The 10690-nt window shown below is 45.1% G+C and overlaps 1 protein-coding gene across 2 annotated transcripts; it reads left to right on the top strand.

Moving 5' to 3' along the window:
- Positions 1 to 1090: 1090 nt before the first annotated feature.
- Positions 1091 to 6482, top strand: DMRT2 (doublesex and mab-3 related transcription factor 2). 2 transcript variants are annotated; one of them, XM_068974590.1, is made up of 3 exons: positions 1091 to 1606; positions 3251 to 3353; positions 5425 to 6482. In XM_068974590.1, exons 1-3 carry the CDS (start codon positions 1091 to 1093, stop codon positions 6480 to 6482), a joined length of 1677 nt encoding a protein of 558 aa, XP_068830691.1. The 2 variants fall into 2 exon arrangements, with proteins under 2 accessions (XP_068830691.1, XP_068830692.1); XM_068974591.1 differs by lacking the exon at positions 5425 to 6482 and adding an exon at positions 4953 to 5008.
- Positions 6483 to 10690: the final 4208 nt, after the last annotated feature.

Below are 10690 nucleotides of genomic sequence, written 5' to 3'. Positions count from 1 at the left end.
GCGCCTGGCTGCTGAGGAATGATCAGAGTCCGGGATGTGTGGAGCGTGATCGCTAAGAATTTGACTCACTTTCTCCATGCTCCTTCTCTTCCACTCCTCATCCACGCGGGCCTCCAGCTGTCAGCACCAGATTTCGTGACAGGGTGTGGCCACCCCGATTTCTGTTTGCAAGCCCTGCCAGCAGCCCAAGAACAAGGTCCCAAGGCTGGATTTCTTTCGCCTAGGCTGCTTAGCCGGGGCCTCAGAGTCTTGGTGAGTTAATGTAATGTTGCTGGGGTGGGCAAAGGGCGTGAATCATCTTTCCCTACCTTTCCTATTCTACTTGTATGTCTTGTCTTTAAGTGCAAATCATGAACGATGTACACAGAGCCCGCCTGGCTTAGTGCTGCGTGGTCGAAACACTGTTGATGCTGGACGGGTGTCTGCAGCTCTGTGCCCAATGTCCCCAATGGGACTCTATTGGCAGCAAAACAACTTTGATTTTAGTTGATTAAATCTGCAGTATCCTGAGGTGGGGGGAGTGTGCTAGGGTGTGGGGTGGGTTTGGGGAGGATAAGAGAATCTCTCCAAGTCCGACAGGTGTAGGAGGATGACAGGTGTGTGGGAGTTGTGGGTGGTACCTCGCAGGGTCCAAAGGTCCCTTGTGATCCGAAAGAAAACAGTTCTTACATGGACATTTTTATATTCATCATGGCTATACTAGTTGGATATGGCAAAGCCTGACTAGTGACCAAGGCCGTGGTAGTTGAACACGCTATCTTTACCCAGGGACTTGTCCCAAAAGCGTGTGTAAAGCCAGAGAGGGCTGGTGTTCACGGAGCACTTAGAATGCACAGATAGGAACCTTGCTGGGTTGGGGAACCGTGAGGGGGGCTAAAGATACAAGAAATAAATGCTCGTGTGGTCTGGATGTGAAGGACGTGTAGAGAAGTGGGCTTCTCAAGAGGTCGGAGGCGGGCAGACCAGGCGTTCTGGGCCCCAAGCCTGGGGCCGGTGCCTGACGGAGGTCGATCGGTGGGTCTTTGGGTGTTTTCTTGTCTCCCCAGAGTGCAGGCCACTGAGCATAGGCCCGGGAGAGGCGTGGTGCGCCATGGCGGACGGGCAGCCGGGTCCCGCCGTGGACTGGGAGATCGACGTGGAGAGCCTGGAGCTGGAGGAGGACAGCCGCGGGGCACCGCCGCCAACGCCGCCCGGGCCCAGCCCGCCGCCTGCCTACGAGGACGACGACGACGCGGAGGACGAGGACGACGTCGACGCGGAGGACGAGGGCGACGGGGAGGAGGCGGCCGCATCCCCAGGGGTGCCGGGGCGGCCGGAGCGTCAGGGAGCCCTGGCGCCAAGGCCGCCCACGGCGCCGCAGGCCTCGCAGGCGCCCGCCGTTTCCCCGGAGCGCGGCGCAAACGCGGGTGGCGGCGCGGAGCCGCGCAAGCTCAGTCGCACGCCCAAGTGCGCGCGCTGCCGCAACCACGGCGTGGTGTCCTGCCTCAAGGGCCACAAGCGCTTCTGCCGCTGGCGTGACTGCCAGTGCGCCAACTGCCTGCTGGTGGTGGAGCGGCAGCGCGTCATGGCCGCCCAGGTGGCGCTCCGGAGGCAGCAGGCCACGGAGGTGCGTACACGCCAGCCGGCTCGCCCCCTCCGGGGTGTCTGGGGCCGCGGTGGGGGTCGGGAGTCGGGGACGCGGGTGAGGCACACTCTTCGGCCTGGGTCTTCGAGGCGCCTGGCCCTGCCCGGATGAGAGGACATCTCTGCCCACGCTGGCCTACGGTGTCGGGAGGCAGGAAGCCATGCCATCGCTGGGGAACTTAGCAGAAAAGATTTTGTGTTAAGAAGCAGGCAGAGTCTTGAAAGTGGTTAAGTTCCGTTGGGGACATTATGGGACATAATTTTATTTCGATTTTCTATATCGCTTATTTTGGTGATGTTGGGGGAAAGCGGAGGACAGCGGCCAAGGACAGAGGCCGATGGCAGCGCCCTAAGTCCATGGCCGTATTATCAAGAAAAAGAACCACCCAGCACGTAGAGCTCACAGCGCTTCCGAAGTCATGGGCCACTTAGGAAAGTGCTGCCTATTTACGTGTGTGTCAGTCGTGTCCTACTCTGCGACCCCACGGACTGTAGTCCACCAGGCTTCTTTCTCTGTCCAGGGGGTTTTCCCGGCAAGAATACTGGAGTGGGTTGCCGTTTCTTACAGATGAGAGCAAAAGTGACGTGGTAATTTAGAAGAGACGTCTAACTTCGAGGAGAACTACCTAAGAACCAGTTGACAGGTCTCTGGCGCCAGCGCGGGGCGAGAAGGGAAAGGGTCTTCTTGAACTTCGCCTGGGACTGTGTGTTTTCTTGTGTCCCTGTGCAAGCGCGCTCCGAAGAGAGAGAGAGGTTGCACGGGCAGCTCCCACTTGGGGGTGGATGGAGAATTTTTGATATTACTTTTTGGCGAGAAGGGGCCGGGGAGTGGACCACATGCAAGCCTTGGGCAGTGATCCTCATGGGAAACCTCCCAAGGGCCCCAGAGAGCGCGGCGCGCTGGACTCCAGAGGTGCCTGGGCCTCAGTGCGGCCTCCTCCGGTGTCCCGCGTGTTGCAAGGCGGGCTCTGCGTTCGCTCGCACTCCCCGCGGCTTGCGGACGGGGACGCGGGTGGGGAAGGGCCCGGAATTCCACCTACCAGGCGGTGACAGAGGGTGCGCCCGACTCTGGTTTTGCTCACCTTCTGGTGCCCAGTGAACAGCTTGGAGTTTTGGGCAGACCTGAAAACTTCCGACTTTTCCCCGTCAACTCTCTGTACCGGATCCCATCAGCCCTGCTTCGAGGAGAAACCTGCTCCACATCTCTGACCAACGTCGGGTGCCCGGCGGCGTCTTTGGCCCTAGGCTGGGCTCCGAGGTCACAGCGGTTCGCCGCAGCTCTGTTTTAGGGCCCGGCTCCTACCTTCTCATCCACTGTGGATTTCACGTCCTCCCCGCTGTCCCTCCACTTTTGAACGGGGACTATGTCTGGATGACTCTCGAACAGTGGCCCCAGGGAAAGCCCGGGCCCTTGCACCCCAATTGGAGGGTTCGGACAGAGCATCTAGCTCATTGTGCTGAATTAAGAGGTGCTGATATTAATTTGCTTAGAATCATCTTTACATGGGATGGGAAAATAAATACATTTAGAACGAGGACCATTACTCATGCCTCCATGCCTCTCCCTTCTCTTACACCCCGCCCCCCCCATCCCCGGCTCTATTGATTATGTTTCTTGTGTTTACAGGACAAGAAGGGGCTTTCCGGGAAACAGAATAATTTCGAGCGCAAAGCAGTGTATCAGAGGCAAGTCAGGGCACCCAGTTTGCTGGCCAAAAGCATTTTAGAAGGTAAAGCAACGCAGAATTATCCTTTAGCCTTTTAAACTGTGTTCTCAGTGATTCTCATTATTCAGGCACATGGCATTTTCACTTATCTGTGAAGGAGCAATCTGAGGGGAAATTGCTTTTTATTGGAAAGTCTGGGTTTGGGAAGGAAATCAGGATTTGGGAAAATTAATCTCACATACCTCCTTTTTTTCACTGGTAATTTTGTTTTCTGCCTAGTAGTTAATGGGTTAACATGGAGTACATGTGAAATTTGCCCTAGTGTGAGGGATGCACAGATACACTGCCAAGTGATCCCAGAGCAGATGTCCTGGAAGGAAATAAATTAAAAGAAATCTTTAGTTTCATTTGGAACTAAATAGAATGAGTCAAGTGAGTTTAAGAGCTACCCACTGCCTTTAGTCTGGGCAGTCCAGCCTTTAATCCCTCTCTTTTTAATTGTACTCCTTTTCTCTCTGGATTATCTACTTAAATTGCAGTTATTCCACGCTTCATTTTGGTATATTGACAGTTTGTAGATTGTAGAATGTGGAAAAAGTTTTGAATCACACAAGAGAAGTGGAGGTTGAATTTGAACAGACTGATGTCTCTCCGTGTGTTTGTTTTCTCTAAAGCTTGGGGATATATTACTTTTTCTTAAAATACTACTGATTTTTTAAAATGGTTCAGTTTGGATATGGAATTTATTTATTGATATAATAATATATTGACTGTCTCTCACCATTTAAAGAAAAGGAAAGTTTATATTTGCTCTAATTGCTGCCATTTCATAAGGCTCAGGTTGAAAAGCAGGTTGTTTTTTTTTAAAGTAGGCATTTGAATTGTTTTTCCTATGTGGCTTCTGAATTGAGTTGTTTCTGGACAGGTTTTAAAGTTTGTTCATGTCTCACCCTGCACTGTATACTTCTGACCTTAGAATGGCTTCTCATGCATTCAAAATGAATTTGGTTACAAACTGGGTAAACAGATTTATAACCATAGGGACCACACTGATAATTGAAATTGTGCCAAAGCAACTTGAGAAGTGGGAGGACGAAATGGAATAGAAAATCCAAGTAAATAACTTTCTGGCAAGAGCTCACCATAGAAATGTACACATTCATTTTCAAATTATATTTTATTTGCAAATGAGCATGATGGGTTTGTCACTATGTAAACACAAACATCACAATGAATCCTTCAAACAAACTTGACAGTGGTGAGTGCTTGGGGCTGATGAAATACTCAAAAGTATTTTATGCTGCCAGGAATTCTATTTATGTTTTATACTAATCTTTGTTTTTTACTTTATCCCTATTTATAAGATGTATAATGACTTAATCTATGTTCTAGTGATTGCTTGTTCAACCATTTTGATATCTGGCCAACATGATTAGTACTGGTGAAAAATGTTTTAGATCAGTTATTTTCCGTTCAGCAGGGGATACTCTGGCCTTTGTTTGTACTGGTAGTCAGAGGTGGGGGTAGGGGCCCAGTTAAATTGTTCACTGCAGAGTCTCTTTAACTAGTTAACAGCTCTTTTCAGTTTTCTATGCTTTTCTGTTTCCTTAAGTCTTTCCTCTTTTTCTCCTCACTAATCTTTAACTTTCTCTTTTTCCCTAGTTCTCCTTGGATTATTCTGCAACTGTAACAATGTGTACATAATGAGCCAACTTTAGAAAATAAAAGTGACATCAGCTCTAGGTATAGATATCTTTTTTTAAATAATGAAAAAAGGTGACATGGATAGTAATAAAGAATTGATTGAAGCAAGCTGAGCAGCCTTGTCTTCTCAATATATAGGAGCCTGGGGAGAATATTAAAATTTTAGTCAGTAAAGTATGCCTGTCAAAATAAACAAACCTATCATAACAATAAAAACAACAACAAAAAGTTACAGTATGGATATCCTTCCCTGGGAAGGGATTCATTTAAAATTGAACCCATACTTTTGCTTTCTGTATAAAAATACCAGTGATATGGAACTGTACATAACTGTTGTGCTGATATCCATTGTTTCTGTTGCCTTCTGGATTTCCAGATTTTTCCTTATTAGATGTTAATCTCTGTCATGTGCAATGCTTACTTGTTTTAGGCTACCGCCCCATTGCATCAGAGACTTATGTGGGAGGGAGTTTACCTCTACCTCCCCCCGTAAGTGACCGGATGAGGAAAAGGCGGGCCTTTGCTGATAAAGAGTTGGAGAACATTATGCTGGAGAGAGAATATAAAGAGAGGGAGATGTTGGAAGCTTCCCAAGCTGCTGCCTTATTCCTGCCCAACCGCATGGTACACGGTTCTGAGTATAGCTCCTACAAAAGTGCCTACAGCTCCACCCCAGTGGAACCACCAAACAAAGACTTCTGCAATTTTTTGCCCACCTGCCTTGATCTCACCATGCAGTATTCAGGCTCTGGGAATATGGAACTAATTTCTTCCAATGTCAGTGTGGCCACGACTTACAGACAGTATCCCCTATCCTCGAGACTTTTAGTTTGGCCCAAGTGTGGCCCCATTAGTGACACCCTCCTCTACCAGCAGTGCCTGCTGAACGCTACCACGTCAGTTCAGGCCCTGAAGCCTGGAACCAGCTGGGACTTGAAGGGAGTACGACTGCAGGATGGACTTGGAGCAGATCATGACATGATGCCACCAAAATTGGAAGGCTCTCTGGTGCTGCCTCACACTCCTGAGGGCCACATCTTAAGAAGTGACCTTCAGGGTCACCAGGCCCTCCCGGAAAGGTCTGCATTCTCCCCACCCAGACGGAATTTCTCGCCCGTTGTTGACACGGACACCCTGGCAGCTCAAGGACACGTCTTAACCAAGATCAGCAAAGAAAGCACCAGGCACCCTCTGCCACTTAAACATAATCCATTCCACTCATTATTCCAACAAACTCATAATGACAAATCAGGTCCCGAGTTGAAAACATCATCTGTCAAAGAGGCCTTTGAAGAGGCCCCTAAGAAACCCAGGGAGTGTTTAGTCAAGGAGAACCAGAAATACACATTTACAATAGATAGATGTGCAAAAGACCTTTTGGTAGCCAAACAAGTCGGAACAAAACTCTCAGTGAATGAACCGCTGTCATTTTCTGTTGAGTCTATTCTTAAGAGGCCTTCATCTGCCATCACTCATGTCTCTCAGTGAAAGGCTGCTTAAATGGAAAGCTGGATTTGCTGCCGTCTCAGAGGATTCTTACCAGTCACTAATTTTTTCAAAGATAAAAGTTGTATAAAGAAATTTCTAATGTAAATGATGATTAAAAAATTCTGTATATTCATATGCATGTACTTTACCTTACCACATAAATATATTTAAAGATGGAAATTGCTTATGTGCAAATTTTCAGGCTTTACATAGCATTTCAAAAAGCAATAAAATTGACACTGTCTTCTAAAAGACCCAGAATTTGCTTAAGTAAATAGTTTCTCTGTCTAGGTAAAAAAGCAAATGTCCATAAAATGTGTTCTTTATTTTTCTGTGATTCTGTGTATTTTCAGGTGCTCTTAATGGTTTCTGGGAGCCATAGGGAAACACTTATGCCTTAGTTGTGCATTTTGGAGGGCATCTAAATGTAGATGTTCAATACTGAGGCAAAAATAGCTATAAGGAGAACATAGGGAAGATTTAGTTTATAGAATCTTCATTTCATGTGATTAGACAAAGTTGAATTAATTTGAAGGGAAATGAAGTTTAATACCTCATTTATATGACATAGGTTCTTGGAATGGGTCCCAGTTTTCTTCTCTGATGGGCCTCAGGCTTCCTTTCTAGGCTGGACACTCATTCTGTGATTTTTTTCAGGTTGCTGGGAGCCACAGAGCAGGTTCTCCTGCACATGGTGAACCCCAACTCAGCTCTGTGTTACTTTGTTCTTTCCTGGGATCTGGTGACAGCAGGCATTTAGCATCAGACCTAGTCCCAGCTCGCAGCTGATCTGGGAGTCTCAGCTTCATGTGTCCCACATTTTTGCCAGTGTCAAAGGTATAGCTTTCAGTGTAGCTCTTCTGAGATAAAAACATTTTGTCTTCAAACTGCTTCAGCAGAGAGTTGCCGAAGCCTGCAGATGTTTATCACAGCATAAGGGTGGCTTCTTGTTTCTTACAACTTTCTCCCTGTTTTTAAGTAGTTATCCCCTTGTTTTGTTCAACAAAATATTATAAGATTCTATAAGATTGATAAAATGTCAGCAAGGCATTTATGAAAGTATGAAATTCATCCCTGAAGACTTCACCTGTGGACCTGGGATCAAGTACTAAGATGTTATGGTCATTTCAAACAATCAAGAGCCAAATCCACCTCTAATTTTGCCATGGAGTGGGGTTTTACTTCCAAGTTTGCTCTCATTGTGTAACAGGAACGCTAGGTAGGCATATGGAATGTGCCAAGACATTCAGTAGTTTGAAGAATTTCTTTTTCACTCTGAAAAACATTAAAAATTATTTAAGAATGACTTTCTTGCTACTGATGAGCTCATATAAGGCCAAGGGGTTCTCTAGATTGTTGCTTAAAATCAACAGCAGTTACAAAAACAAGCCAGACTGTAGATTGATTTTCAGTTTGTACTTGTAAAATAACACTTGGTTTAGTTGAGTCAGATTTTCTTATTTTTACTGTTGCAAAAGCCAGAGTGAATGGAAGTATGCCAGAAAAAAAGAAGATGAAAGCAGGCGGAGATCCCAATAACTGTTGAAGATTCTCATTAAGTGCAAAGTATTTTCCAGTCATGAAGTCCTGGTGTCAGAGACAGAATCTTGCACTGCAGTTGCCCCTCTGCTCCCACCCCCAGTCATCTTTGTTTTATCTTTACAGTTACTAATTGTTATCCTCCTATTAGGAATTTATTCTTCATATTAAGTATAAGGGCTTCCCCGATCGCTCAGCAGGTAAAGAATCTGCCTGCAATGCAGGAGACACAGGAGATGTAGAATCGATTGCTGGGTTGGGAAGATCCCCTGGAGGAAGCAATGGCAACCCACTCCAGTAACTTTGCCTGAAAAATCCCATGAACAAAAGAGCCTGGCCAACTACAGTCCAAAGGGTTGCAAAGGACACGATTGAATGACTGAGCATGCACACACACATTGAGTGTAAACTTAGCATCAAAACTAACTGCCGCAGAGGTAACGGAGGAAATCACATTAGAATAAAACCACATAAAAAATCCCACTGAGAAGGCTTTCTCAATCGACACATGGATTTTTCTCTTTTTCTTACCCCATTTTAGTATTGGGAATATATATATATATATATATATATATATATATATTTGTCAAATTTTTTTACCCTTTTGTGTTCATTGGACATTTGAGCATATATTTTCTGACCTCTCTGTGTATCATTTTAATCTCATTAAGTGAATCCAGTTGGCTGTGAATATTAGTGGTTTTCCTCACATTACCAGTGACCAAAATTTCACTGTTTTGAACATTTATGAGGGGCAGTACTTTTCTTGGTGAATATATTACTCTACCATGTATTAATTCTGCTGTAATGATGAGTTCTTGGAATTCCACATCTACCATCAGCCACTCAGTGAGAGCTTTGTGCTTGGCACTTTGCTTCTTTTAATCTTTTCTCTTCTGTAAAAGCTAGTATTTGGCTATATACAGTCTTCAGAGAATACTGTCTTCAACAAATTGAATTAAACTTTCAGTTTAAGTATTTTTTTATGTTCAAAACGATAAATGGATTTGGCTTTAATCATTTTTAAGAACTTAAGGAATAGCAAAACATGGACCTTTCCCTCAATTTGACTTAACAGTACAATAATGACTTTAAGAACCTATTTTCCTTCCATCTCAACGGATCAAGCAGTTCTGAATCCTTTACAACAATGCTTTTCAAGCTTTAATGCATGACGAGTCACCTGGGAATCTTGATAAATGCACATTCTGATTCTGTAGGTCTGCAATGGGCCTGAGCTGCTGCATTTCTAACATTCCTCCCAGGGCCTGCCTGTGTTGCTGTCTTTAGACCACGCTTTGAATAGCAAATGTTTACATTTCTATTATTTTAATGCACATTTAACACACTCTTCTGTGCATGTTGGGTTCTAATGCAATAGAGTTGTCATGAATGATTTAATATTGGGTTAGCCAAAAAGTTTGTTTGGGTTTTTCTGTAACTATGAATTATTAAAAAAAAAATGTCCCTCCAAACCCATAGAATATCTGACATCAAGAGTGAATATTAATGTAAACTATGGACTTTGGGTGATGTGACAGTGAAGATTCATTAGTTAAAACAAATGTTCCACTCTAGTGGGGATATTGATAATGGGGAGGTTATACATGTGTTGGGGAAGGGGGAACATGGGAGATCTCTGTACTGTCCCCTCAATTTTGCCATGTCAGTTACGAAAGTTCCCTTTCTTTCTGACCCTTTGGTGGCAGAAGTAGAAGACCTAGGCAAAGTCATGAAGCAAACAAGTTGCTTCTGTTTTCCCTTTTTTTAATGCCTAGATATCCTTTCAATTTGGTTAAAAAGTAATATTTATTTTCAATTGTGATAAAATACACATAGCATAAAAATCACCATCTTAACCATTTTTAAATGCACAGTCAGTAGTATTTAAGAGGATTCACATTATATACAACTATAACCACCATTCCTTTCCACAACTCTTCGCCTCGCAAAACTGAAACCCTTTTACCCACTAAACAATAACCCCTTACTCCCCACAGCCCTTGACAAACACCATCCCCCTCTTGTTTGTTTATTTATGACTGTGCTGAGTCTCCCTTGCTTCCGCGTGGGGCTTTTCTCTAGTGGTGAGCAGGCGCTCCTGTCTCGTGGGGTGTGTGGACTTCTCACCGTGGTGACTTCTGTTGCAGAGTGCAGGCTTTCTAGTGCTCGGGCTTCAGTTGTGATGCATGGGCTCAATAGTTCCTGGACTCTAGAGCACAGGTTCAGTAGTTGTGGGACACTTGTTTAGTTGCTTTTCAGCATGTGGGATCTTCCCAGACCAGGAATTAAACCAGTGTCTCCTGCATTGGCAGGCAGAGTCTTAAACACTGAGCCACCAGTGAATTTGACTACTCTAGGTACCTCATGTATTTGTCCCTTTGCGACTGACTGGTTTATTTCACTTAGAGTATTGTCTTCAGGTTTTATTCATGTTGTAGTGCATGTCAGAATTTCCTTCCTTTGTAAGACAGTAGGATTGCATTGCCTGTGTATGCCACATTTTCTTTATCCTTTCATCTGTTGATGGACACTTGGGTTGCTTTAATGCTGCTGTGGACATGGGTGTGTAGCTATCTCTTCCCCTAGTCCCCACTTCCTGATTTCACTTTTCCATCTTCAAGAACTCCGTTTTCTCAAGTGTATACCCATCCATATCGTTTCCCTCT

The sequence above is a fragment of the Capricornis sumatraensis genome, chromosome 6, assembly GCF_032405125.1.
Source record: "Capricornis sumatraensis isolate serow.1 chromosome 6, serow.2, whole genome shotgun sequence".
In the NCBI taxonomy this organism is placed as follows: Eukaryota; Metazoa; Chordata; class Mammalia; order Artiodactyla; family Bovidae; genus Capricornis; species Capricornis sumatraensis.
Note: the sequence above shows the minus strand (reverse complement) of the source record. Positions and strands in the feature narration are given on the sequence as shown.

Bases quoted from the DNA above. Each gene is read 5' to 3' on its own strand.
- DMRT2 (XM_068974590.1), top strand. From the start codon at position 1,091: ATGGCGGACGGGCAGCCGGGTCCCGCCGTGGACTGGGAGATCGACGTG. The intron at 1,607-3,250 runs GTGCGTACACGC...TTGTGTTTACAG, and splicing joins GGAGGCAGCAGGCCACGGAG to GACAAGAAGGGGCTTTCCGG. The intron at 3,354-5,424 runs GTAAAGCAACGC...TACTTGTTTTAG, and splicing joins GGCCAAAAGCATTTTAGAAG to GCTACCGCCCCATTGCATCA.